This window comes from Apiotrichum porosum (genome assembly GCF_003942205.1).
Source record: "Apiotrichum porosum strain DSM 27194 chromosome Unknown scaffold_1, whole genome shotgun sequence".
NCBI lineage: Eukaryota > Fungi > Basidiomycota > Tremellomycetes > Trichosporonales > Trichosporonaceae > Apiotrichum > Apiotrichum porosum.
The window spans coordinates 2,183,763-2,209,265 of NW_021167108.1; the positions used below are offsets into that span (position 1 = coordinate 2,183,763).

The following is a 25,503-nucleotide window of genomic DNA, read 5'->3' on the forward strand; positions in this document are numbered from 1 at the left end:
CTAGGCTGATGGCGATCCTCGCAACCATGGGGACAATATCATTGTGGGATAGCATAGATGACAATAGGGTCCAACTTTTCTTTACTCTAACGACGCTTCTGGTCCAGCAGACGCCAGAACTCAGTGACGACCTGACGGTCGGTGTGGCGCTTGGAGCGGTCGATCTGGCAGCGTTAGCACATGTAACAGGCCAACGAAAAGCTTACCCTCAGCTCTGTAACGTTCCAGTCCCGAATGGCCGGGTTTGACGGCTCGTTGTGCCACTGGAAGTAGAGGCCCTTAACTGGCGACGGTCAGCTGATATCACCTTGTGACTGAGGCAGCTCACCATGGCGGAACAGCTGCTTGGGCTCCGTCCACTTGTACGGCTTGAACTGCCACGCTTGGCCAGTGGTCACTACACCAACAACACGGTCCCTGTACGGGTTAGTTCGTCACGGTCGTTTTAAACTAACCAAGGGTCTTGACCAAACTTTTGCAACGCTTCGACGCTGTCGACGACGTAGTACTTGGTCGTCACCTCGCCTGCGTTGTTAGGTCTAACTCAGTTCTCTTACACCTACCGCTGGGACCACTCCTTGATCTCAACACGGGAATCATGTCCTCTGCACGCGTGTTGCCCTGCTGGGCCTCGTTCTGGCGCGCAACATCAGATGGCTCGAAGCTGGCGTGTCAGTTCAACTCTCTCACTGCAACTCACATTCCCTGCTCGAGGAACTTCTTAACGTTCCACATGGTGAGAAGAGACGTAGGGGAAGAAGAAATGATAATGATAGGGTGGCTTGACTTGGCCTTGCGGGCACCACGGGATGGGTCGGTCGGCGTCGCCTGCTGTTGGGGCTGAGCGCGGCCAGAGGACTCAAACGACTTTCGCAAGGCGCGGATCTTCTCGCTCATGACAGTCTGAACAAACGATTGGAAGTTCTGCGAGGTGAGCTGAATAGCGGTTGCCTAACACCTACGTTCACCTTGCCACCTCCGGAAACACGAAGGACGGTGTTGCGATCCCTAAGCTCCACCTCCTCTGCCCGCAGCTGCAGGAAAGGTCAGTAGTAGAACAATGGTCGGCAGTCGACAACAGTACCTACCCTCTTGCAGAACTCGCGGTCGGCAACGTCCACCTCGTACTTGCGCTTCGGCACCGGCGCCGTACGCGACGGTCCTGCCTCAGTTGACGCCTCAGCTGCTGCGGGGAGCGAGTCCGCCGAGGGCGCAGCGGCGGTGGGGACAGGCTTGGCCTCCTCTCCCTGTCCAAGCACGCGAGGACCACTGTCCGAGGCACCCTGGAGGAAGTCTACGACACCACGCCTGTCCGTGATCGAGACGTAACCAACACCAGCGGCCTGGCCCTTCACGAGGTAGTCACGGACACCAGTGTCGCGCTCTGTCCAGGCAAGCCACAGGTGGCCAACCGAGTAGAAGTCGTCGCGCGCATCCGTGCGAGAGTATCGAGTAGCCGCGTCCTTGGGAACGGTGACGGCCTCCTGCGGGGCGGGCTGGGGGAAGGACAGAACAGACGCGGACGCGAGCGAGTCGGCTGGCTCGCCCGCATCTGTCTGCAGGGTCGCAGGGAGATTTTGGGAGATGGATTGACGGAGGAGGTCGAGCGGGTCCATGGTGGCCATCTTGTAGATGCAATCGGGCTAGATGTCCAGGAAATGGGAGAGGATGTTGTTGGATGCAGGCAACACCAATGTTCTTTCAATGTCCGAGTGACGGCGCGGGAGGTTGATCGTTCAACACCAAAACATATTACGTAATAATTTTTGACCCAGACAGTCCAGTCACCTGGTGGAGGTTGACCACCCCTCGTTTCGGTGCGATCTGCTCCACATCACTTCTGTTTGTTTAGCCATTCTCTCCTCCTCGTTACCTGTACAGCTCTGACCGCCCTGTAACGTCTCGGCCGGCCGAGACGCGTCACGGTCGCTACCGACTACCTGTGAATAGTATACTACTCGCGCCCTCAACCGTGTCCCTTGTGTTCTCCTACTCCACACCAGGACCGTAATCCCCCCTCTCGACCTTCTTTCATCTCTCACCTGCCGGGCAGGACACAATGGACATTACTTTTGAGAGGTATTTCTCCACCCCCTTTTAATGCCTGACTCAAAAGCTTCTCCGAGTTGGTTTACAAACTCGGTCACCCTCCCAAGTCCAAGACCAAGTTTCGACCAGACGGAACCGGCGTACCCTACCCTCCCGAGAAGGTCTTCCTCTCTTGGATCAACCACCTTCCCCGTCCCCTTCCACCTCATACAGGGAAGCATCTCTTCCGTCTCCTGTTTCCTCACGATGGCTCAAGGCGTCGTTATGGTCTCAAGGAGACGCGCTTCGCTGCTGAGCTGGAAAATGCGCTCGGCCTTCACGGCCTGGGCAACTGGGACAGCGTTTCATGGAAAGGCGGGAATGGGGGAACGGGATGCCTAGGAAACGTGGTAGAGAGTGCCATGAAGAAAAGGGTGAGCTTGATCTTCCATGTGCTATGCTGAGCTCCCAGCTTCCTCAAGGAACCAAGTCGACCCTCACCTTGGGCGAGCTCGACCGCTTCCTGGACGAACTGGCTGCTCCATCGACCTTCTCCCAGCTCTCCCTCGAACCCATGCGCCCGTCGGCCCCACCGACAATCCTCCAACGCCTGTTTCGGGATTCGTCTCTGTCTCCACTGGCCCTGTCTGTCCTCGTCCAGATAATCCTTCGGGATCTCCGACCACTGCTTTACCCACTTCCCCCAATGCCCGTTCGTCACCCTACAGCTTTACTGAGGTGCAAGTCGACAGCTGCCCCCCAGCAGCTCAGCCTCCATGTAGCAATGTGGTGCTGGGATCCTGCCATGGCGCGTCTCTATCGTGACGGCAAGGGTAACGTCGACTGGTGCGCCGACATGGCCGAGTCCATCACCAAGTCACCTCACAGCCTCATACCCATGTCGTCTGGCCCTGTTGTTGGCATCAATGTTCAGGTGAGTCGGTGTCGTCTGCTGTTTTGCTAACCTCAGATTCCCAAATGTCAGAAGGGGAGGTCCGTCTCAGATGCGTTAAAGCCGTTCTTTGCCCAGCCAGGACCCGCTTCTTCCTCGGTCTTCGCCGAGGTCAAATATGATGGCTACCGGTGAGCATGCTCGCGTCTGCTTTGTGCTTACAACTCCAGAGCGCAGATACACGTCAATGTGGAGACCAACGGTCCAGTGATTACTGTGTTTAGCAAGTCTAAACGCAGAAGCACTGTTGAGAGAGGCAACGCGCACCCGTAGGTGGTTTTTGCATTTCTCTGGCTAACCCCCTAAGCCTCATTCTCGCCGCTCTTGGACTTCCATTTCGGCCCTCTCGCGCGCACAATTGCTTAATTGAGCGAGCGAGATCCGCATCTCCACCTTTACAAACGATGTCATCCAGCATCATTCTCGAGGCCGAGGTCATTCCCTTCAACGAAGGCGATCGCGAAGGTGGCCGCGGATCGGGCATCGAGGAGTTTTGGTGGCTAGACGCGGCTGGCGTAACATTGGATCCTGGACGGTAGGGTCACGTAGCGTTGGTGCAGTGGCTAACTCACCCAGACCCACCCCTCGGTCCCAGGACCGCCACCTCTGTCTCGCGTTCTTTGACATTCTCCACCTAGATGGCGAGAGCTTGATCGACCGTACTTATGAGTTCCGTCGCCGGCTCCTACGGAAAGTCGTAAGGCCTCTGCACGGTTTTGTGAGTACGACTTTGATGTGTACATCTGACAACAGTCCATGATTGCTCAAGCGACCGAGATACCCCTTCACGCAGGCAGGAGGAAGAGCGAAGAGGTACGCTGAGGATTGCGATGAGCTGACAAGGGCAACAGCTGCTCCGATCTGTTTTTCAACGCTGTACCCGCGCCCGAGAAGGTGGGCTTCTGTCGCCGTATTACTGCTTACATACAGAGGGGTTGGTTCTCAAGGGTGCAACCTCAGTGTATCTCGACACTAAACTCCCTTGGGTCAAGCTGAAAGTAGGTGTGGTAGTTAGAGAACGTCTAACCCGTCCAGAAGGACTATATCCCCAATCTCGGCGACTGTGTGGACCTTGCGGTGCTGGGAGCTGGCTGGGACATTGACAGAGCTCGAGAGCTTCGAGGTGAGCTAGCTCTGGTGTGGTTAGTAGCTCACACCACAGTCGATACCTCAGTCTTCACCACATTCTACCTAGGCGCTCTCACCAACCGAGATGAAGTTCACAGCCGCCACGCAGTGCCACGGTTCGAGATTCTCTTCCGCGTATCATACGGTATGAGCCGAGATCAACTGGAGGTGTACAACGAGAACCTAAGGCTTGGCCGATGGGCTAACAAGCCGTATGACAGAGACGATCCATACAAGAGGGTAAGAACGCTCGTCGCCTGTCGGGCGCTAACGTGCTCAGCGGCTCATTGGTCTCTCCTGGCACTACAGCATCCCAAAGTCCATGCCGCCACCTTCGGTCCTGTTCGAGCAGCCCGTGTGTGCAGAAGTGATGGGCGCTGGGTTTCAGCGCCTACCTTACGGGCAGGTTCGTTGACTGAGGCCTCTCCCCTGCTAACGATCACAGCAGCTGTATGAACTGCGATGGCCACGGTTGGTCAAGATCTTTGACATGTTCGAGCGCCCGTGGCCCCAAGGTGAGGACAGGTCTGGGATTGAACTGACGCCAAAGCTTTGACAGTTTCCGAACTGAGAGATGCGGCACACCGCTCCTTGGGGTACTCGATACCCTCTGTGGCTCCGCCGTCGTCACCTGAAGACGACTCTGTCCGCGCCATGTGGCGCTCGAAAAGCACAAACACAATCGACATTCCCGACTTGTCCCTCACACCTCCCCAAGCCCCTTCGACTCCGACGCGACACGCCTCCGCTCCTGGATACATTAAAATGTCACCACAAACACCTGTCAGTCGGCTGTTTCCTACCCATGGTCCCACATCGCCTCTTCAAGCCCACCGTCCTCTCCAAGCAGCGAAAATGCTCGCAAAGGCTGTCAGAAGTGGCGCACCCCGTTCACCGGTCTCGAGTCCAGCCAAACGACTCGAGAAGGAGACTCCGCTCCAGCCTCCAGCAAAAAGGCCACGACTCGATACTGCACTACCTACTCCCCCAGTTTCGTCTTCTCCGCGGCATGGCGACGAGGTGGGGACCTCTGGCCTACCCTCCCAACTGCGCCTCAAGCCTCTGTCCTTACGCTCCCGCATTCGCCTGGCGCGTAGGCAATCGAGCATGATTCCTTAGCATGTATTACTAGTGTCTCACTTTATAGCCTCACTATCCGCCTTATCCTATGCATACCCACATTCGTGTGAGCCAGACATGCCAGACAGTCTGGAAAAACGACATCCAGCATGGAAAGCGGAAGCAATTTGCCACTCAGAAACATCGAACTCCAGTGTTCCTGGAATGACAACTATCAAGCCTCAGCTCCTCTCTCCACCATCCACACAACCCACCATGCCCAAAGTATTCACCCGCGCCATCGTCTCGTCCTCGGACCAGGCGAGTGCCACCCAGTCTTCGCGCGCAGTCCTGCGCTCATACTACTGCCTGTGCGGAGACTTCCTCCTCGTGATCCAGGGCAAGCTCGACCGGCTCCCGCGGAGAAAGTGCGTCCACCCCACACCATCCACGCTCCGCTACGCATTGGACAAACCCACGAAGCTGACGCTGTTCTTCTCCTCTTACAGGACCGACGGGGCGTACATTATTCGCTCGCAGCCTGGGGCCAAGGCCCCCGCACGCAAGTTCAAGCTCAACGCGCAACCGGGTCAGCGGGTCACGGTCAAGCGCAAGGGGTCGGACAACTTGGAGATCCGGCAGCCGTTTGTGTGTTCGAGGTGCAAGACGCCTGGTGAGTGGGAGATCGGGGTTTAGTGCAGGGACGAGACTGTCGGTGGCTAGCAGTGACTGTGAGGCGAATTGATCGATGCCAGTCGCCGCCGCCAGTCCGGTCACTTGTGCCAGGAAGGAGAGTTCGAGGACCTTTGACTGACTTCCAGTCGCGTACCAGGTCCCACCGCCGCCAGCGGGCTCAGGACCGTTCGTTTACATCATCAAGGGGGCAATGACCGAGCTGTGAGTTGGCTGAAGGTCCAAACCAGCTGACGTCTCAGGCAAGGAAGGGTCCCGCCCGACGCGTTCGAGGGTGAAGCAGAGCTTGAGAAGGAGGCGGCGGCCGAGGAGAAGAAGAAGAACGCAGCAGCGGCTGCAGACAAGAAGTGAACCAACTAGAAGTAGACACGCACGCTTTTATGCATTGTTGTACAGTATGTCTGCTATGGCATGAGAACTGTGGACACCACGAGACCGAGGGTACCACTAATAACTGCAACTACACTCCTTACTGTGCCTCCTCGACCTTGACGGTCAGGGCCTCCATCCTGCGCATCATGCGCGCGAGCTCGTCACTGCGCTGGGAGAGGGCGGTCTCGAGTGGGCGGAGCTGCTTGGATCCATATGCCTGCGAAGGGTTGGCCTCTGCCTCTGCCTGGGCCTTTTCAGCCAGAGGCTTGACGACGGCCAGCTGCTCCTTGAGGACCTGGGCCTTGTGCGCCAGTCCCTGCGGGGCGCGACGTCCAGCACCGCCAGACACGCGGACGCGCAGGCGTTCCAGCTCGTCGAACCATTTCCGCTCCACGTCTCCAATCTGGGGACGGTACTCGGACAGCATGGCCGACAGGATGGCGTCAAGGCGGCGGGACAAGGTGACCTGATACGTGGCCATGGTGTGGGCGCGCTCTGCATTGGCGGATGCGCGAGTGCGGATTTGGTCGATACCGGACGAGGAGTCACTGAGCTCCTTGAGCTGACGGGTCATTTCGCGGATGTCCAGGTCGAGGCGGCGCTCGACGGCGCTCGAGGCGCTACGGACGGCCTCGGCGCGCTTGCGGACCTGGGATGCAGCCTCCGCAAGTGCGCGAAGGTGATCGGGGCCAATGGAAGTGATCTGCTTGCCAGAATCGGGGAGCTTGCGCACGGCAGAGCGAGCGTCAAGGGGCTGGGACAGCTCCTTGAGCAGGGGGGCAACGTCAAAGGCCTTTTGGAGGAGAGAGTCCGAGTCGGCATCAACAACAGGGGCTGGAGCGCTGGGAGGAGGCGCCTCGATGCCGACGTCCTTGACGCGGAAATCCATCTCGACGGCAGCAAGCTGACCAGTTGTGGCAAGAGCCAGGAGGCCGTAACCGAGGGTGATATTACAGAACGTGATGGCGCCAATAATGGGTTTTGATGGGACAGCTTCGACGAGGCATGCCACGTCGCTTGATGGGAGAGGGTCATCGCCAGCAGAGAAGAGCTTGGTGGCCCATGGCTCCACCGAGATGGCGTCAACGCCAAACGAGTGATGAACGTAAACCACATCGGGGTGGATGGTGTCCTGGACAAAGGTAGGCGCGTTGGCAGCAAACGCCTCGGCTTCGACACCGGGAGGAACCGAGGAGAGAACCGATTCAATGAGTGGGAGGGTCACCTCACCTGGCGATGGGTCGCGCGACGTCACCCAGCGCGGCTCAGGAGGCTCAACCTCAACGCCAAGGTCGACACGACCGCCCGACCAGGCAATGGCCAAGACATTGATGCGGTGGGTGCTCTCCGAGTCGGCACCGGCGCGAATCACAATCAGGTCGGTCGCCATCTGCTCGTCCACGTCGTCACCGTTACCGACCTCCTGGGGAGCAGGCGAATACAGGAGAGGGCCCTGGCGCATGAGAGGGCGGTGCACTCCTGGTGCGGGGTTGCCCGACGCAGTGAGGTGTGGAGGGTGTACGCGAACCATGCCAGGCGGTGGTGGTGTGCGGTTGGATGGTGGGGGGGGAGGAGCAGGAGTAGCATCCCGCAAGCCAAAACCACGACGTCCCTTGGATGGCGAGGGCGCTTCTTCAGCTTCGGTCTCGTCAGACGTTTTGGACGCCTGCGAAACAACAGCCTCGACCCACTGCGACTGCAGCGCCGCACGTCCGGAGAGTGCCGCACGCTCAGCGCTTCCTTCCTCGCCATCTTCGCCACTCTTCAGGCTGTCTGAACGCGCAGACACCCATGCCTGGAGCGACTGCAGGTACTCGACAGGCACCTCGGCGTGGAGGGGAAGGACTGGTCCCATGGTGTAAATGTCGCCGTTGGCCATGAGGGCGTACACCATCAGAGGGGCAAAGTCCATCGAGCCTTCCGAGAACGTGAACGAGGTGGCGTACTGCGACAGAGGATCGATGGCCGAGAACTTGGACACCGATTTGTCAGACAGGAAGTTGAACGTCTGCACAGGGTCTTGCGGGTGAACAACATCGTACTCGCTGGACGGTCAGCTGCTGGAAGGAGGTAGACTAAGGAACTCACAAGAGCTTGCCGTCGGCAGTGAGGACCCAGAGGGAGTTGCCGTCCTCGGCCCAGGGGTGCCAGCGGACCTTGGTTACCGCGATTGTCGATGATGGCGAGTGCTGGTACTCATCGACCGCAAAGGTACTGGCAGGTTAGCGACATCCACACTCTAGAGACCTACCGGCAGGGAATGTCGCCGCCGACAGTGCTCGCAAATCCGGCGCGAGGGAGCACGAGAACGACGATCTGGTGGTGGCCCACAACCGCAATCAGACGACCGGTGGGGTTGAGAACAAGCTGGTGGATCGGAAAGGTGAGGTGGGGCGACTTGAGAGTCTGTACAGAGTCAGCACGCTCTCACCGTGCGTCATCAACACGAGAAATAAACACGTACCTTGTATCCGCCAACGGCGCCATTGTGCACCTCCCAGCCTTCGCCCCCAAGGTTGGCCATGCGCACCTCGCGACCAAAGGCAACTAGCAGGTCCTTGTCACGAACGGCAATGCGCGCATTCTTGGGCGCAGGCAGACCGTCCTCGAGGTTGCCGCCCGAGGTCGAGTCGACGAGCTCCCAGCCGTCATCTGTCGAGCTCGACGCAGGGGGGACAAAGATGGCGTGGGAGCGGAGGGTGTCGAGGGAGAAGGGGAGTGTTGGTGACATCGCGCTGATAGTACGCGTTGTGACCGCGCTTGTCGTGCCGATGGAAAGTTGGTTGACAGAAGGGAGAGTGTGGTCGTAGGTTGGGATGGCGACAAGGTGAGTGGACCAAGTGCAGATCCGGACAATTTTGCTTCCGTTGTGGTCTCCCGCTCATCATGAGTGGCGAATGTATCTCTGCTGCGCACATGAAGGTACTTTGGGCCAGACTACAACGGCATGCATTTGCAGGCAGAATACAGCTTGTGTATAGATCAGACCTTTGCCTTGGGCTTCTCCTCCTCGTTGCCAAGAGCTCCCTCAGAGATGACGTTGCCCTCGAGCTTTTCACACACCTCCTGGCCGAGCTCCTTCACCCGCTCAATATCATGGCCGATGAGACTGACGTGGACGCCAGAGTAGAGGTACGGGTCTGGCGGGTTAGGACTTTCAGATATTGATCCACTCACAGGAGCCAACACGGATCCCCTCCTTCTTGACACGGGCTTGCAGCTCAGTGAGGTAGGGAGCAATCTTGGACTCTGGCTGGCTGTGGATGGGTCAGTTGTGATCGGAACACGGCACCCACGCGGTATAAATCAGGTGACGGAAGGGCTTGGCTGAGGAAGGAGGAAGAGGAAGGTAAGGTGTCAGGCCGAGGAGCAGCTGCTCAAATAGGCTTGGGATACCGGGGAAAATGCAGAGCTGGCGGGTTAGCTACGAGCGGTCAATGAGGAAACCAACCTTGCCCCCAAGGCGAACCACAGGCACCCAGCGGTCAGGAGCGACAAAGATGACCTCGCTGCGGGAACCACCTTGGCCATCACCAAAGTGACCTCCCTTGGCAAGAGGGAAGAGGGCCATACGCGCGCGGGCATCACGCTCCGCCTGGGTCGCCTTGGCGAGCTCCTCACGGCGCTTGGGGGTAGTCATAATCTCCATGCGGCGAAGCGTCTCGGGGTCATGCTCAAGCGGAAGGTTGAAAGCCTTGCCCAGGGATTCGTAGGTAATATCTGCAGGTGTTACTACTCCAGTATGCCCAATGACCTACCATCGTGAGTGGGGCCAATACCACCGGAAGTGACAACAAAGTCGTACTTGCTGGTCATGCGCCGGGCAGCCTCGATACTGCTGGTTAGCTAACAATGGTACGCAATTGCACTCACATCTCCTCCTCTTCGTCGGGAATAACCTCAATTCGCTTCCTTCAGGTCAGTGCTATCCAGTCCCATTATACCAACAACTCGATGCCAAGGTCAAAGCAGAACTGAGCGAAGAAGCTGATAGGCGTCAGTGCGGGTTGATGAAATGCAGTGGCCAACCCACTTGCTATTGCTGTCCTTGGTCTTTCCGTTGAGAACCTCGTCGCCAATAATAAGACAACCGGCTGTCCTGGGAATTGTCAGTGTCAAGAGTACCGCCACCAGAGCACGCACTTGATGTAGTTGCCTTCCCCAAGAGGGTTGGGGACCGATGCCAGGTCGGTCACTGGGCACTGGTCGGGCTGGGGTTGGAAGGACATTGCTGGCTTCTTTGGATAAGGGACGAGAGGGGTTGTATGAACAAATCTAGCCGCTGCGATGCACTGTCTAAACACAGCTGAGGATGTTGATGGCCTGAGCAGCATATGGAATGACACAAAGGGTCAGAGTGGGCGGCAGCCGCAGTGTGTGAGTCACCACTACAATCACGGGCCGATCGGAACGACCGCGATGACCAACAACCTCCACCTGCGGCCGTCATTAGAAATAATTACGTAATACATGTTGATTTGTGAACACCTTATCCAGCCCCCCAACTAAAGTTTACCATCCACAACACGGGTCCCGCACCCGTCCTTGGCCACCCCCCTTCAACACCCCGTGAGGACAACCCCGTCGACCTCGACATCGACCAGCAGACCCTCAACGGGCAACGGACCCACCAGGGCGCCTCAACGACATTGAGAGCTACCTGGTGATACCAAAACCATCGCACAGCGCCCAGATCGGGTTTTGGCCAACCATGACCGACAACCTCGATCTCCCCAATCCGGAGGTCCACCTCCCGGACGGCACCACACAACATGAAGACCATGAACCCACCGAGATGGACCTCAACGAGAGTTTGAGCCTCGCAGCTGCTCTCAGTGGGATGGCACCCCAGGAGGGCGATCATGATGATGATGTCAACAACCCTCTCGATCCGGACACGCTGGCCAACCTGGCCGCGTTGAGTCACATGCAGGAGGAAGACGGCATCAACGGTGACTCTACGGGACTTGGCGATGGCACCGGCCTGGAAGACGCGGCTGGTCTGGACAGCACTTCTGGTGTTGACGAAGCTGCGGCTGCTCTCGCCGACGCCTCTGCTCTGGCGGATGCCTCTGCACTGGCCGATGCTTCCGCCCTCGCTGATGCTTCTGCCCTCGCCGACGCATCCGCTCTCGCCGACGCTTCCGCCCTCGCCGACGCAACGAGTCTCGCCGACGCCAAGGCGCTCGAGGACGCTACAAGAGACCTCGCCGACCACGCAGCTGCCCTCGCTGACGAGGACGATCACGACTTCTCCAGCCTCCTACTCCCTACCATCTCCCAGAACGAGACCCTCACCCGCGAGCAAGTGCAGGAATTCGTCGACAACCTTGGATCCCACCACGATGATGTCGTGTCCTCACCTCCAACACCGCAAGACAGCGAAATGGAGCCACCCCAAGACGACGACGAGCCCGACACTGGCGCTGAAGATTCCGGTCATCAAACAGACGCCGATTACACTGGACCCAGGACGTACTACGAGAATGGCAAGCTCAAGCGCCGGCGAAACAGGACTGTGTTGAGTTGTACCGAGTGTCACCGCCGAAAGCAACACTGTGACCGCAACATTCCCTGCAGCCGGTGCATCAAGCGAGGCGTCCCCAGCATGTGCCGGATGGATACCCCACATGTGCCGCAGCGCAAGAGGAAAAAGTGAGTTGGGTCATTCAGCGCCGTGGGCTAACTCTGCAGGCCAAACGATGACATCCCCGTCAACTATGAGCTTGGTCTCCGTGTGCAGGCATTAGAGTCCCTCATACGCTCTGGTTCCAACATGGATCCCGAGGCAGCTCAGAACGCCGCCATGGACACTATCATGCACGCTACTCGTGCTGCCAACAACGGCCAGACAGAAGCCGCCAACGCCCTCGCAAGACTCACCAACGCCAGTACTGGTCTCGGTATTGCGGGTATGAGCCAAGAGTCGCAGAGCAGCCTCCTCTTGGACGTTCTCCAACAGCTCTCCGCCGCCAGTATGGGTCGCCAAACAGCCTATACCATCAGCAGCACCCATGACGCGCACATTTCGTCCGAGTCGCGTACCATGTGGTCAGCCATACCCATGGCCCCGACGGACAGCCAGGTGGCCATTGACAACGCCTTCAGGCAGGACACCTCGACGTCCAAGCTCAACCTCTCCCTCCCCGGCTTCCGCGAGAACAGTGGCAAAGTCTTCCTGCCACCGACGATGCGCCATGCCGAGAAGCGGCTACGTGAAGAGGGCTTGCTGGCCTACGGCACACCGCCTATCGAGGGCTATGCACCGTTCCTCGAGTCGGGCACTCGCTTTGCCTACGGTGAAGAGGGTGTGGCGTTCAGGAATAAGCGTATTGCGGCGATCCAGGTCATGGGTGTCACCGGTGGTCTCCGCCTCTCTGCCATGTTCCTGTCTCGCTTCCCCGCATCTGGCGCGCGAACAGTCTACCTCCCTGTCCCCACCCCAGAGGAGGACGTTGCCGCCCTGCGCGGGGCTGGTCTTGAGATCAAGTTTTACCGCTTCTTAAATCAGAAGACTGGTACTGTCGACTGGGAGGGGATGCGCGACGATCTCTCACAGGCACCACCACGCTCGGCTGTGCTGCTGCATGTCGGCGGATCGATGCCGACCGGTATCGACCTCACAACTGCCCAGTGGCGCTTGCTCACGACTCTGGCCCTCAACCGGCAACTCATCCCACTGGTCATCATAGCATTCCAGGGTTTGTCGACTGGCGATGCCGGTCGCGATGCCCAGCCACTACGCTTCATGGTCCACGAGGGGCTCCCAGTTGTGCTCATTCAGAGCTTTGATGCTGTGAGTTACGTGTCCAACAAACTCTGCTAACCTCAGATGATGGGCCTTTACGCAGACAGCCCCGCGATTGTTTCCGTTGCAGCGCAGAACACCGACGACCGCGACCGTATCAACTCGCAACTGCGCAGCATCGCGCGATCAATGTACTTTCACCCACCGCTGTGGGGTGCGCAGCTCGCCCACATGGTGTTGTCGGACGCAAAGCTGTATCCCTCGTGGCTCGCCGAGCTGCGTGCCATGGCCGATCGTCTGCGCAGTGTCCGCGAAAAGCTATTTGACATGATCACCAACAAGCTCAAGACTCCGGGCGACTGGTCTCACATCAAGCTCGCTACGGGCATGTACTGCACGCTTCTCCTCCCCTCGGGACAAGTCGAGGCCCTCACTTCCAAACGCCAAGTCCACCTGCTTCCCGAAGGATGCGTCGCGCTCGGCTGCCTCGATGCACCCAAGATCGAGGTCCTGTCCCGTGCGGTCGACTTTGTTGTCCGCGAAGGCATCCGCGAGGCCGAGGAACAGCAGGCCGAGGAGATGGCCATGCAGCTCGCCATCGCTGCTGCCAAGGAACAGGAGGCGCGCCAGGAAGCCGAGGCTCGCGCCGCTGCCGAGGAGGCCGCGGCCGCAGCTGCCCAGGCCGAGGACACGCTGCTCATGGAGGCATCTATCCAGAGTGCCATGGAGGCACAGCGGGTCGCCGAGGAAGAGGAGCGGCGGCGCGAGGACGAGGCGCTCTTGCTGGAAGAGCAGGTGCGCAAGGCTGCCGAGCGTGCCGAGATTGCGCGCCAGGCCGATCTCATTCTGGCGAGCATTGGATGAGCGTGGTTGGAGATCTTGTTTGGGTAGTCGTTTCGAACCGCATGAGCATTCACAGGGCGGGCAGGTGTAGTTTTAGAGAATTGTAGTATTCCTTTGTTGTTTCCATGCACAGTCTGCGCTATTGTTATATGAGAGGGGGGAGGGGGGAGGGGGGAGGGGGGAGGGGGGAGTGGGGAGGGGGAGCGAAGCAGGATTACGCCCATGACAACGAAAACGGCCTGCTGATCCCATCCAACCGTCCACATCATCAGCAACCTCCTCGCCATGTCTCTGCATGGAAATGCGCTCAGCGCACTTCATCATCTACCCTTCGCTCGCTGCATACCCACCTGTCAGCACGCACAGACCTCACGTCAAGGCCTTGTTATATCAGTCGGTAGATAGTTTGACTCTTACTACCCCACCCGGTTTCTGTTAAGATATCAAAATGTCATGGGTTCGAGCCCCATACGAGGCTTCCAGGTGGCCTAAGCAGTAGCTTGGAGCACCTCTTTTGGCTCTTGGATGCTTGGGCAACGTGGGGAGTGACAGGCGGGTGGAGAGTGTGGTGGTGAGTGATGGAGAAGGTGGTTCTAGATGGGGCCACCCCATCCCGCCACATGCACGGCCTTGCTCCAAGCGCGTGCTTCATTTTCTGTCGCCCCGCGTCTCCTGTGCTCGTTATGGGGGCTCCTCCACACTGCCTGCTAGGTATGTACACAGCTAGGTCAAAGCAAAGGGGGTAAACAATGATCTCGGTGCGAGTCCTGCGGCGGCGCATTCCTTGCCCCCAATGTGGATGTCTCCGAGCGCACTGATGGCCTACCCTCACTTCCCACAACCACTCTTGATAGCCGTTTCTCTACTCAAAGCTTCCATCCCACCATTGCCTATTCTTTGTGGAGTGAATGAAGGCCGAGGGTGTATGCTGTGAATTTCTGTGAATGTGAGATGGTCAGCCGTACGGATGCCGTCGCGTCGGTACATTTACATGTTTGTATGTCTCCACGTGCCATACTCTTTAACACCGTGCTGCATGGATCCCACAGAGTGACGTGGAGGACATTCCAACGGTCCAGCAGAGCAACAATGGGCACGAGGTTGGAGCGCAAATCCCGTGGGCACTGTCCCATCAGTTCTCGATGACTTGGCCTCCATTATTTGCTGTCCATCAACTGGATTTGCCTAGTGGTATCATCCCTCCGATACTGGTATTGACTAGTGGTCTAAGTCGTCTGCTTTAGGGAGACAGGGGGCCTCCCAGAGACACGACGCACGCGCGAGCCACCCACGAGCGTGCATGTCGACTGTCTGACGGGGTCTCTTCCTACAACGCAGAAGGTTGCCTCATAAGCTCCATCCTGAGTTCGAATCTCAGTGCCAGTAAAATCTCTCTTTTACAGCTCTGCACGGCACCCCCAGGGATGCAGGAAGCATGAAATGTGATGGTGGATAGATGGAGCGGTGGGAGGAGTCTGGAGGTGGTGTGTTTGGCGGGTGTGTGGAATGTGGCGGGGGCCGGAAGGAGGTGCCACTGGGCCACTGACAGCGAGCGTCTGTGCGTTCTCCGGTGACGCTGTCTCATTCCCGACTCCTTCCAGTACTAGACATCCTACACACCTACGGCCTGCGGTCGGGCCCCGAACACCTATCTTGCGTGTGAAGATGGACCGGGAACACCCAGCCGGTTTGGGGTCCTGCAGTTATCCTACCAGGTACAATCTCTGGTGCATTAGGCATGGCAGAGAGTGGGTGCGTTTCACCAAAGGAAGCCTGCCCCTGGCTGGAAAGTTGTATCTCTGTACCCGATCCCCTCCGTCCCAAGTGTCTATCGGTGTAGCCCACGCCGGACAGACGCCGTACAACACACTTGCACTGACTAAGGCCGCCGCGGCGCTTGGGTGTTGTGTTCCTTTGCCGCCGCCGGCGGGGTCCACAGGGCCTGTGTGGCGCTCCATGGCGTCCCAAAATGCCCACGGTGCAAAGCAAATGTGCTAGGCAAGAGGTCCAAGCTCTACCCATCCACTACCCGACTGCGCTCCCAAGAGCAGCTCATGGATTTATGGAGAGGCGTTTTTTGACCAAGCTCGTACTCCAGGAACAGGAACCGAGGACAGTGACCCGGGTTGTGGGATCTGACTTCTGCCTGAGCAAACAAAGTGGTTGTTCCATTCACGCATTCTCGATTTGTCCTCCATCCAGTACTAGCGTCCTCTTGAGCTTGGCCTTTATCCATACGCAAGGCGGCAATTCGTCTGCTGCAAGGCACACCAGAAGCGTGCAGCTCTTTCGGCCGACCAGTCCCGTATTGACAACTAGTGCTGACACAAATGGATTGCTCTCGGCCCATTCTGTATTTCACTTCGGCGTCCACGTCAACGTCAACGACATGCCGTATGGCGAATGAGACCAAAATCTTGCGGCCAGCACCTGAACTAGAGGACAAACACGTCCACATCCTACCCTTTCTGCCATGGGCGTCCACCCACCTCGGTCAACTGCGAGACCGTCCCAGCCAGCCGTCCCAGCCAGCCTCAGGACAATACCCATTTTGCCTTTTGGCCTGGCCTGACGGAGAACAAACACTGTCCTGCGCAGTGAATCCAGTGATCGGCCGGGGCCCTGGGGGAAGGACCTGGACCCGTCCAACATTCCGGACAACGGTCCGGGGCTGGCGGCTGGCGGTGGGGGTGGCCGTGCTCCATGCTTGCATGCTTCCTTTCGGCTTTTTCCCCCCAAGGGCCAAGAAATGAGGCTGGTACAGACTGAGATGCTTCTGTTGGAGCCAAAAAAAAAAGTTCACAGCTGGCCATAGCGCGAGTTTCGGACGGACGACGAGGTGTGGGGTCGTCGGAATGGCAGCTGTGATGCTTCCTGCAGTGATCCGATGGAGGAGACGGCGTACGACGTGTATGCTGCAACAGGTGAGACAGTTCAACGGAGGACAGTGTCCATTGTCCAGCCTCCTGTGTCCTGACACTGGCGTTGGGTTGACGTTGCCCGTGACCCAACACCCAATTGAGCCAAGAACATGCCACCACTGGAGATTGTCCGACACCATCCCCAAAGCAGCGTCTCTGGAATCCGACAAGTCCATTACATACACATACACAAGAGCCTTATGGTATACTGAGATTGTCCTGTTTGCTATGATCCGCACTGGTTATAATGTAAAGGCGGCGATCTTTTGATTTTGGGTCGTGATGGTGGTCGTTCCGTAGCACCATGTGGGTTGACGTTCCGATGGTTGATGTTTGGTGTTTGGTTTTTGGCCATGCCCGACCAGCCTAGGACCAGTACTGTCCGCAGTGCCGACAGTAGGTGATGCTGCCCTCGGTGTAGTATCCCACACAGGAGCCTGTGAACGTGTCAGCACGTTCTCAAAGACCACCTGTTCTAGCTGTACTCACGTCCTTTATTCCTGCCGGCATTGTCGCCCCAGCACGTGGGGGTGTTGGAGCATCGGGGTTCAGTTACAGACTCGGGAGTGGAGTGGTCGTGCATGTTGCGCGAGTGCGCTATGCGCGTGCCGCCGGTGGCAGGATGTTGGAGTGGGGAGAGGAGAGAGGAGGGGGATGGGGATGAGAGCTGCCCACCTATCGTCGATATTTATTTTGACAGGATGTGGTGGGTGTCGGCGGTGCGTCGGTGGATCGGTGGGTGCACTCCGCCGGGGGCTCTGCGCGCTCTGCACCAAAACGTAGCGTGGGAGGTGAGGACAGTGCCCAGTTCCTGGGGTTGACGCCTTCGGCTACGCCTGGGCTGGGCTTTGGCGTGTGGGCTGGCTCAGGCTCATGAGGGCTTGCCCGCGCGCTGGCACTGGTGTGGGCGGTCAGACGGTCAGACGACCCGACCATACATGCCGCGGCGGCTGGCCTGGCTGGCCTGGCTGGCTGGCTGGCGCAGGCGTCGCTTGGGCCCACCCATACCTCGCAGAAGCCCGAGAAGCCCACACATGCCCACACATCGCTTCCAGGGCCAGACAGGCGCCTGGCGATGGGAAAACAGGTCATGTCTTGAACCAGTCTGCCGTCTTGTTTCCGTTGTCCCATGTGGTCTATAGTCTCCTAAAGTCCGGAACACACTGTGTGGTCCCTTTGTTGCTGGTCTGTTGGGCGTTACATGCACCGACTGGGCACCAGTCCAGCTGCGAAGTATGGGACCATGGCGCCATTGTCTCGTGTGCGTCACTCCAAGGCTGTGTCCCTCCCTTCAAGCAGTGGAGCCCAGCGTCTCCACGTGTGCGGCGCAGCTGGATCGCAGTCGCTTTGGCAGAACGGATGACACATGGGAGCGAGACGAGTGGCCGCAAGCGGCTGGCAAGAGTGTGTGCTGGTGTCAGCCGAGGCAAGACCGACATGTTTTACACATGAATCTCGGGTGCCACGGTCACAGATTGCCGAAAAGCCCTCACCTCATCCACCTCCGCTCGATCCACCCTCCGGAACGTTTCTACCCATCTTCCAGCAACAAACCATGCTCCATGCATACCTGCAGCAAGCAGCAAAAGAGATCACAGGCCCTCGCCGGGATTTGAACCCAGGACCACTTCCATAGCTCGTGAGGTAAGGCTTAAAGACCAAGACTGGACCCTAAGAAAGTATGATAGCCACTACACCACGAGAGCTGTGTTTTGTTGATATTTATGTCGCTTCCGCCGAAACTATGAGCCAAGAGAATACGCAGCTCGAAAAAAGTTGACACGGAGATGACGTTTGAGAGCACACGAGCGGACTGATTACGTTGAGAGAGGCACAGGAGAGATTTCTTCCCCCGTGAGTGCCACAATCATTCAGCAGCATTGAAGGTCACGACAACGCCTGACCATGGTGCTGTGTCTACTGTCCAGCCAGTCATGCTTCATCTAAGACGAACGCGCAACCACCCGAGCTCATTCCGTTGTCTTTTATCGAAAGACAAACAGTGAGGCAGGGTGTGGCAGAAAAAAGTTGCTACCGCATCGGCCGCTTTTTGAAAATGCCATTACCTCGCGGCGTTCCTCGTCTATTAGCCTCTGCCGTCCAAGCCTGCGGGCTCGGGTGACGTAGCGAGCCATTTTAACATCTTTCGGCTCTCAGACTGCCCCACTCCTTCTACGCCTGTGCTCCCTCCTGCTCTGGTACTGATGCCCGTGGAATAGGTCGCTCGTCGAAACTACTCGGTTGCGTCGTCCTCTCTAGCCAGTCAAGTCTGCAACTCCACCCCGTCTCGCCGCTGCCACTGCCCGCGCTGCTCGCAAAGATACATGCGATCTCTATCGTACAACCCTGAGGCCGACGAAGCCTCAGCCAGCTCTCAATGAAAAGCTAGGTGTGACACGCTCTGTCCCGGACTCTCTCTAGTACTTGACGGTGGTCTCGAGCTTCTTGACCTCCTCCAGGCACTCCTCGAGGCCCTCCTTCCACTCGGCAGTCTCCTCAGCAGTGGCGACCTTGGCGTCCTTGCCACGCTTAATTGGTGCGGAGCTGGAGAGAGCGTTAGCAGAGTGACTAGAAACACGTCTGTGACTGGTCATGTGACCCCAAACAGAGACTCACCAGATGAGGACACACGAGGTCGCGCGCTTGGTGCCGGAAGCGGCGCCGAGCTCCTCTCTGTAGCAGTTAGCACAAGGAAACACAAAGGGGATGCGGCTGGAGGCTTGACCACGACACCTCGGTAGAGGGTCCTGGCCGGAGTCACACAGCTCGGAGACTCACTTGCTGGTCACCCAGACGTACTCGACGCCCTGGGTGTCCTCAGCGAGGACAGGGAGGTGGGAGATGACATCGATGGGGGTGATGTTGGCGGCAAGGACGAGGAGGCCCTTCTCGCCCTTCCTGAGGGACTTGACGACCTCCTTGACACCACGCTTGAGCTGGCGAGCCTTGGAGGCACGCTTGACGGTCTTGAGGACCTTCTTGCTCAGCTTCTTGCCAGCGAGGGGGACGGCAATGGGGGGTGATGGCGTCAAGGGGAACCTCGAACTCGGCCTTGGGGAGCAAAGTCAGCAAATGTAGTGAGGGGTCGTGGCGCGGCGGATCCAAGATCCCAGATCCGCACCGCCAACACTGCAATGGGATACACACCTTCTCGCCGTCCTCGGCAGCCAGGCTCTTGCGCTTCTCCTTCTTGGCCTTCTTGGCCTCGGCGTCGACGTCAAGGTCCGCGACCTCAGACTTGCGCTTCTTCTTCTTCTCCTCCTTGAGCTCGGCGTCCTTGGCCATGATGTCGGGTGGTGGTGGGGGTGGGGTGGGTGGTGATGGTGAGCTCTGCACGCTGCGATCGGCAAGTTCACTTCTCGAAAACGAAGAAATGGCAAGACAATGACGTGGGTAAAGCGAATTCAACCACACGTGGATACCACGTGAGTGATAACACCCCCAGGTTGATTAGGTAATTTACAATCAGGCTTAATCCCAGGGCCCCACACTTTTATATTGTGTGTCGCTAATCGCTTGCCGCTTGTGTGTGTGTATGTGCGTGTGTCGGCAAGGGCAGACTCGAGCTCGCGACGCGCGCTGACACGCTTCTCTCATAAACTCGTCTACATTCTTCACTTCTTCCCATCACCCAGCTCTATCTCTCTAGCAATCATGGTCGACGTCAACATCCAGACTACCATTGGGCCCTACACCCAGGAGCCCGTCTGCACCCGCCCCCTCCTTTCCACCGCCGAGCTCGACACTGTTATCACCCAGGCCGTCAAGGCCCAGAAGTCGTGGCGCAAGGTGTCGCTCGACGAGCGCATTGCCATTGCCGAGAAGTGGATCGTGAGTGGACACACGAGTGTTTATGGAAGCTTATGGCCAGGTCGAGTTTGAGGCCAGCGCCGACCTCATTGCGGAGGACCTCGCCATCCAGATGGGCCGGTGAGTCAGCACATGAACGACGCACCACATTTCCGTCCTGGCAGCTCGTGACTTACTCTCTCCAGTCCTATCCGCTACGGCAAGGGCGAGGTCAACGGTACTCTGTACCGCGCTCGCCACCTCGTCAAGATTGCCAAGGAGTGCCTCGCTCCCATCCCCCAGAGCGACACCGACGACGAGGCCAACAAGCGCACCATCATCAAGCAGCCGCTCGGTGTCGTCGCCGCCATCACTCCCTGGAACTACCCCCACCTCTGCACTGTCAACTCGGTTATTCCCGCCCTCCTCTCGGGTAACGCTGTCATCATCAAGCCTGCCCCGCAGACCCCCGTCCCCGCTGAGCGCGTTCTCCAGACCTTCCTCGCTGCCGGTCTTCCCGCCAACGTCCTCCAGGTCATCCACCTCTCGCAGGAGACGACCCTCAACGGCCTTTGTGCCGACCCCCGTGTCGACTTTGTCGCGTTCACCGGCTCGGTTGTTGGCGGCCACGCCGTCCAGGGAGCTGCGTCCAAGGGACAGGGCTTCAAGGGCGTCGGTCTCGAGCTCGGCGGCAAGGACCCAGCCTACGTCCGTGAGGATGCCGACCTCAAGTACACCGTCGGCAACCTCGTCGACGGCGCCTTCTTCAACTCTGGCCAGTCGTGCTGTGCCATTGAGCGCATCTACGTCCACTCGGCCGTGTACGACGAGTTTGTCAAGGAGTTTGCCGCCCTCACCCGCTCCGACTATGTCCTCGGCGACCCCACCAAGCAGGAGACCACCCTCGGCCCCGTCGTCTCGCTCGCGTCCGCGGCTCGTATCCGCAAGCAGGTCGCCGACGCCGTCAAGGCTGGCGCCCAGCTTGTCGTCTCCGAGTCCGACTTCCCCGGCGCCAAGGAGGGCACGACCCTCGTGGGCCCCCAGGTGCTCGTCAACGTCGACCACTCGATGGACGTCATGTCCGAGGAGTCGTTCGGCCCCGTCATTGGTATCATGAAGGTGGAGAACGACGACGAGGCCCTTGCGCTCATGAACGACTCGCCGTACGGTCTCACCGCCTCGGTGTGGACCAACCCCGAGGACCCGGCGTCCATCACCGTCTTTAACAACTTTGCCGAGGAGCTCGAGTGCGGTACCGTCTACCTCAACCGTGCCGACGCCCTCGACCCCGCTCTTCCCTGGGGCGGTGTCAAGAACTCGGGCCGCGGAATCTCCCTCTCGTCCCTCGGCTACGACCAGCTTACCCGCGCAAAGGCCATCATGCTGCGCGTCAAGACCGCTTAGACAGAGACGAGTGTGGTGTGGCGTGACTGGTGGGACGTTTTAGAGGACCGACGGACGGTCGGACACATTTATTAGCTTAAAATTACATAGGATGCAGTTATGAAGAGAAGCAAATTGCACAACAAATATAGTCTGGTCTAGACGTGAAGCCAGTTTTCGTAAAACTGGAGAGAGGCCTTGGGTGGTTCGTAAAGTTCGTCCTTGGCAGCCTCGGCGGCGATGGCTGCTGCTCGGAGAGCGGGGGGTACGCCCGGGTTGGGCTCGTCCACCTCTTGACCCGCCGCAATCTGTGATGCGCGCACGTACAGCTGCAGGTCGAGGGGCTCGGTCGTCGAGTCGGCAGCTAAGAGCTCGTCTTCCTGGTAGTGCATGTACCAGTCGTAGTCGCGGACGCGTTGGTCCAGGTCAGGCGGGTCCAGAAGGTGGGACACCAGGGTCGAGATGGCGTGTGGCGGTTCTGCCTCGCTGAGCTTGAGCGGGGGAGACTCCTCTTCGCGTTCACCACGAGAAGGGGAAGCGCTGCCTGCCCAGCGTCTCGAGGTGCGGCGGGGTTCAGGTGAGGAGGGCAAGTCTCCCCCAGAGATTGTCTCGAAGGGACTGAACAAGCCATTCTTGGTGCGGTGGCTAATGTCAGCTGCGGAGGTAACCACCTCAGCTCACCTGGTAAACTTCAATGTCGACGTCATTTCAAACGCGTAGATCTTCTCCATGTGAGTGAGAACAGACGGTTTGTAATAGTCGTCGAAGAGTGGAGTTGGCGGCGCCTCCTCGTCACCGAGCATGTTAAGACGCGGGGTGTCAAGATGGGCAGAGGTGAACCAGTGGCGATAGTTTGGTCGGGGGCTGCGTGGCTTGGCCGCAGAGGTGGGCTCAACACCAAGCTGCTGTCAGCCGATACCACTGTGACATAGCTTACGAAGAGGTTGATTGCTGCCTGCTTGTCGGCGTCGAGGATGGAATTGTTAAAGTACCTGCGAATGTTTTCTGAATCGTTAGCTTGGAGGTAAGGACCGACGAGCTCACGAGCCAGGTCTCTGGAGTGACTGGTCCACTGCGTCGCCTTTGTCGGCCGATAGGTGTCACGGTTGACAACAGCACTGCCGGTGTACTGGTATGCGAGGACTGTTGTCAGCTTGGGTAGGGTCAGGCAAGCTCACAGTCTCCGTGGTCGTGGTACATCTGGCGGGTCAGCATCCCTCAAACATGAACTACCCACCTCTGTCAACACCTCAACGGCATCGCATGCGAATGGCAGGTTGGGACTGCCAAGCAAACCCAGGGCATACAGCTGGTGACCAAACGCGCGCTTGGCGATGGCAAACTGCGCTGCATTGGTGCGGTCAAGGCAGTCAACACAGTTGACACGCAGGATACCACACTGGAGCAGAGGAAGCTCTCTGTGACCCTCAGAGCTGATGTCAGTTCAGGGAGTCGTGGCCACAACTCACGAATGCTCGTTTCTTGCAGCGCCACCGTGGAAAAAGTGAGTGTATTGGATACTCTCCTCGCAGACATCCTCAAGAATCCCCATGACGTCCTGGTGTCGACTGCAAGGTCAGCTCAGCTGTTTCGACGACTCACCTCTTGGCAGCCTGCGCCATGTCCCAAGCAATGTAGCGCATCTTCTTGCCTTCGGGCAAGAACTGGTTGAGGTATTCGACACACTCGCCGTACTCGGACAAGAGCTTGGACTCGCGTGGCACGGTTTCCTTGCTCTTGACCAAGTTGAGGATGAAAATTGGCGCACCGTAGCGGCCAAGAAGGTCGTCAAAGTGCTTGGCCGCCGGAGTGTAGAATGGGTCCTTGATTGTGACTGTGCGGCGTGAGTTCCAACCAAGAGGATGCACTCACTCTCAATGGGCGGCTTGGGGGTCATTTTATCGCTTGGTTGATGCCACATGACAGGAATACTTCCCCTCAACTGTACAAAGCTTGTGTAGCCGCCATAGTCGGCACCGGCGTCCGTGTTGACGGGGTAGCCAAATGGCGTGGCCAGGGGCTCGGAAACAATCTGCTCGGTTTCGACCTCGTTTGCCACATCACCATTCTCGTCCGCACCGCGAGTCAGGAAACGCACACCGGCGTGGTAACGCGATCGACGAGCAATGAGAGTGAGGTAGACGGTACGAGAGAAGACGTTGATTTCTGGCGGGTTAGCGGATTCACAGCTGTGATACCCACTTGTTTGGTCAAAGGAGCCGTGGATTATCGGCAGGACCCATTGACTGCGCTTCTTTGGGTCCTCGAGGTCAAACGCAGGACTTAAGAGGTGGTGGTTCCACATGAACCTGGTGTTCCAAGGTCGCTCGTCGGCGGGCACGGTGAGGTTGACTTGGAGAGTGTTGGTAATGTCATACGAGTATCTGAGGGGTGAGACTGCTTGCCACTCGCTTCACCCACGAGAAGTAGAAGTTCTTGGACAAGTCGACCTGGTCAAACATGCTCTGCAGCCTGCTAGTCAGTTTGGTATCCTCAAGAATCCTCAAACTGGCACGTACTTTGCTTCTTGAGTAGTGTTGGCAGCTTTAGGCGATATCGACAGGAGCTGGAGAGCGTCAGGAACATCCCCCAACGACCAAGGTTACAAACCTTTGTCTTGTCGCAGTGATACACTGAGTGTGTCAGACACGTTTCTATCGTCTCGAGAGCAGTCAGTTACTCACCATAGTGACCTCCTAGAAGACCAACGACAGACCTCTGTGTGATCATGACGAGGTACCATGATGTCGTGAAGCGCACAAAGCCGACGACGCCATAAAAGTCGAGCACTTTTGTCAAGCCACCCTGACTCTTGTTGCCGTCCTCGACCATGCGCAAGAGGAGCTCGAGCTGTGCGTCGTCATACTGCATAGCATCTTCGACGACGTTGAGCTCATCGGCATCGGTTCGGTCAATCTTGAGGACGCGGTGGGTGCTGCCTGCGGACGCTGTGATGTAGTATCGGCTGGGTCCGATGAGTATTTATGATGCGGGTGGCGTGTGGTGCAGCAACGATTCCTCCCGAGAGGCGCGAGCAACGTACACTTTTGTCTCATAGAGGGTGTATTGTGAGAGGCCTGAAGGGTCGTCGGTGTCGTCCATGGGCCTGCTCTGCATGGTGGACTGAGAGGTATATGGGATGGTGGTGATTGTTATTATGACGCAGCGTCACCCGGGGTGTGTGCTTGAGACATGTCCCGTGTGTGGGCTATCTGGGATCTGGGATCACGTGGTTGTATGTATTTGGAAGGGGGATTAGGCTAAATTTGCCCCCGTTAGCACAAGCGGCGACGAACGGGGTCCAGGGCGGGCACCGTACAGTAGCTGCTGCCTATCAGACGCCACCGTGCCATCTCTCGCTCTTGTCCTGCGTTCTCTCGCTAGTCTCCACCCAATTACAACAACACACTCGCTCACTCGCCACAACCACAGCAACGGGCAGCAAGAGATAGCTCTCCCCCATCTCCTAGGGGGACTCTCCGTGTGCCCCCCTCTCTCTCTCTTGCTCGCGCCATCTCTCAAAGCCTGCTGCTCAACGGCATCTGTCTCTCCGCGCCTGTCACAATCCCACATCTCTCCGAACGGGC

General features: G+C 58.1%; 11 protein-coding genes and 2 non-coding genes across 13 annotated transcripts; 5 read left to right on the forward strand and 8 right to left on the reverse strand.

The window, feature by feature from the left end:
* Positions 1 to 86: 86 nt before the first annotated feature.
* On the reverse strand, positions 87 to 1,625 carry CDC73 (accessory factor associated with RNA polymerase II; the record flags this gene model as incomplete). Its single annotated transcript, XM_028616597.1, has 8 exons — positions 87 to 164; positions 207 to 283; positions 329 to 417; positions 456 to 525; positions 564 to 664; positions 701 to 924; positions 963 to 1,034; positions 1,089 to 1,625. The coding sequence occupies 8 exons, from the start codon at positions 1,623 to 1,625 to the stop codon at positions 87 to 89; spliced, it is 1,248 nt and encodes a 415-aa protein (XP_028480454.1).
* A 434-nt stretch (positions 1,626 to 2,059) lies between these two features.
* On the forward strand, positions 2,060 to 5,205 carry EHS24_000779 (uncharacterized protein; the record flags this gene model as incomplete). The annotated part of the gene is made up of 16 exons (XM_028616598.1): positions 2,060 to 2,079; positions 2,117 to 2,462; positions 2,501 to 2,962; positions 3,014 to 3,111; positions 3,151 to 3,249; positions 3,396 to 3,515; positions 3,557 to 3,698; positions 3,734 to 3,793; positions 3,824 to 3,874; positions 3,913 to 3,978; positions 4,016 to 4,103; positions 4,155 to 4,348; positions 4,389 to 4,514; positions 4,554 to 4,623; positions 4,668 to 4,891; positions 4,984 to 5,205. The coding sequence occupies 16 exons, from the start codon at positions 2,060 to 2,062 to the stop codon at positions 5,203 to 5,205; spliced, it is 2,388 nt and encodes a 795-aa protein (XP_028480455.1).
* Positions 5,206 to 5,443: 238 nt separating this feature from the next.
* On the forward strand, positions 5,444 to 6,211 carry EHS24_000780 (uncharacterized protein; the record flags this gene model as incomplete). The annotated part of the gene is made up of 4 exons (XM_028616599.1): positions 5,444 to 5,595; positions 5,677 to 5,840; positions 5,989 to 6,064; positions 6,103 to 6,211. The coding sequence occupies 4 exons, from the start codon at positions 5,444 to 5,446 to the stop codon at positions 6,209 to 6,211; spliced, it is 501 nt and encodes a 166-aa protein (XP_028480456.1).
* Positions 6,212 to 6,329: 118 nt separating this feature from the next.
* Positions 6,330 to 8,963, reverse strand: EHS24_000781 (uncharacterized protein; the record flags this gene model as incomplete). The annotated part of the gene is made up of 4 exons (XM_028616600.1): positions 6,330 to 8,277; positions 8,321 to 8,446; positions 8,484 to 8,638; positions 8,697 to 8,963. 4 exons carry the CDS (start codon positions 8,961 to 8,963, stop codon positions 6,330 to 6,332), a joined length of 2,496 nt encoding a protein of 831 aa, XP_028480457.1.
* A 251-nt stretch (positions 8,964 to 9,214) lies between these two features.
* On the reverse strand, positions 9,215 to 10,461 carry EHS24_000782 (uncharacterized protein; the record flags this gene model as incomplete). Its single annotated transcript, XM_028616601.1, has 9 exons — positions 9,215 to 9,372; positions 9,410 to 9,489; positions 9,529 to 9,644; positions 9,684 to 9,952; positions 9,991 to 10,067; positions 10,106 to 10,144; positions 10,181 to 10,219; positions 10,266 to 10,331; positions 10,376 to 10,461. The coding sequence occupies 9 exons, from the start codon at positions 10,459 to 10,461 to the stop codon at positions 9,215 to 9,217; spliced, it is 930 nt and encodes a 309-aa protein (XP_028480458.1).
* Positions 10,462 to 10,943: 482 nt separating this feature from the next.
* On the forward strand, positions 10,944 to 13,844 carry EHS24_000783 (uncharacterized protein; the record flags this gene model as incomplete). The annotated part of the gene is made up of 3 exons (XM_028616602.1): positions 10,944 to 11,887; positions 11,927 to 13,028; positions 13,116 to 13,844. The coding sequence occupies 3 exons, from the start codon at positions 10,944 to 10,946 to the stop codon at positions 13,842 to 13,844; spliced, it is 2,775 nt and encodes a 924-aa protein (XP_028480459.1).
* A 358-nt stretch (positions 13,845 to 14,202) lies between these two features.
* Positions 14,203 to 14,301, forward strand: EHS24_000784. The gene has a single exon. It is a non-coding gene; the product is annotated as a tRNA-Lys (tRNA).
* Positions 14,302 to 15,837: 1,536 nt separating this feature from the next.
* On the reverse strand, positions 15,838 to 16,475 carry EHS24_000785 (uncharacterized protein; the record flags this gene model as incomplete). Its single annotated transcript, XM_028616603.1, has 3 exons — positions 15,838 to 15,856; positions 15,917 to 16,253; positions 16,313 to 16,475. The coding sequence occupies 3 exons, from the start codon at positions 16,473 to 16,475 to the stop codon at positions 15,838 to 15,840; spliced, it is 519 nt and encodes a 172-aa protein (XP_028480460.1).
* A 635-nt stretch (positions 16,476 to 17,110) lies between these two features.
* Positions 17,111 to 17,327, reverse strand: EHS24_000786 (uncharacterized protein; the record flags this gene model as incomplete). Its single annotated transcript, XM_028616604.1, has 2 exons — positions 17,111 to 17,181; positions 17,234 to 17,327. 2 exons carry the CDS (start codon positions 17,325 to 17,327, stop codon positions 17,111 to 17,113), a joined length of 165 nt encoding a protein of 54 aa, XP_028480461.1.
* Positions 17,328 to 18,341: 1,014 nt separating this feature from the next.
* On the reverse strand, positions 18,342 to 18,450 carry EHS24_000787. The gene has a single exon. It is a non-coding gene; the product is annotated as a tRNA-Pro (tRNA).
* A 711-nt stretch (positions 18,451 to 19,161) lies between these two features.
* On the reverse strand, positions 19,162 to 20,029 carry NHP2 (snoRNA-binding protein; the record flags this gene model as incomplete). The annotated part of the gene is made up of 4 exons (XM_028616605.1): positions 19,162 to 19,312; positions 19,361 to 19,417; positions 19,523 to 19,795; positions 19,890 to 20,029. 4 exons carry the CDS (start codon positions 20,027 to 20,029, stop codon positions 19,162 to 19,164), a joined length of 621 nt encoding a protein of 206 aa, XP_028480462.1.
* Positions 20,030 to 20,398: 369 nt separating this feature from the next.
* On the forward strand, positions 20,399 to 21,937 carry EHS24_000789 (uncharacterized protein; the record flags this gene model as incomplete). The annotated part of the gene is made up of 3 exons (XM_028616606.1): positions 20,399 to 20,575; positions 20,616 to 20,674; positions 20,740 to 21,937. The coding sequence occupies 3 exons, from the start codon at positions 20,399 to 20,401 to the stop codon at positions 21,935 to 21,937; spliced, it is 1,434 nt and encodes a 477-aa protein (XP_028480463.1).
* Positions 21,938 to 22,074: 137 nt separating this feature from the next.
* On the reverse strand, positions 22,075 to 25,033 carry FIG4 (phosphatidylinositol-3,5-bisphosphate 5-phosphatase; the record flags this gene model as incomplete). The annotated part of the gene is made up of 15 exons (XM_028616607.1): positions 22,075 to 22,561; positions 22,598 to 22,818; positions 22,854 to 22,921; positions 22,961 to 23,059; positions 23,095 to 23,116; positions 23,154 to 23,349; positions 23,386 to 23,484; positions 23,519 to 23,750; positions 23,789 to 24,082; positions 24,119 to 24,300; positions 24,338 to 24,388; positions 24,436 to 24,482; positions 24,527 to 24,549; positions 24,601 to 24,881; positions 24,960 to 25,033. 15 exons carry the CDS (start codon positions 25,031 to 25,033, stop codon positions 22,075 to 22,077), a joined length of 2,376 nt encoding a protein of 791 aa, XP_028480464.1.
* Between the last annotated feature and the right edge of the window lie 470 nt (positions 25,034 to 25,503).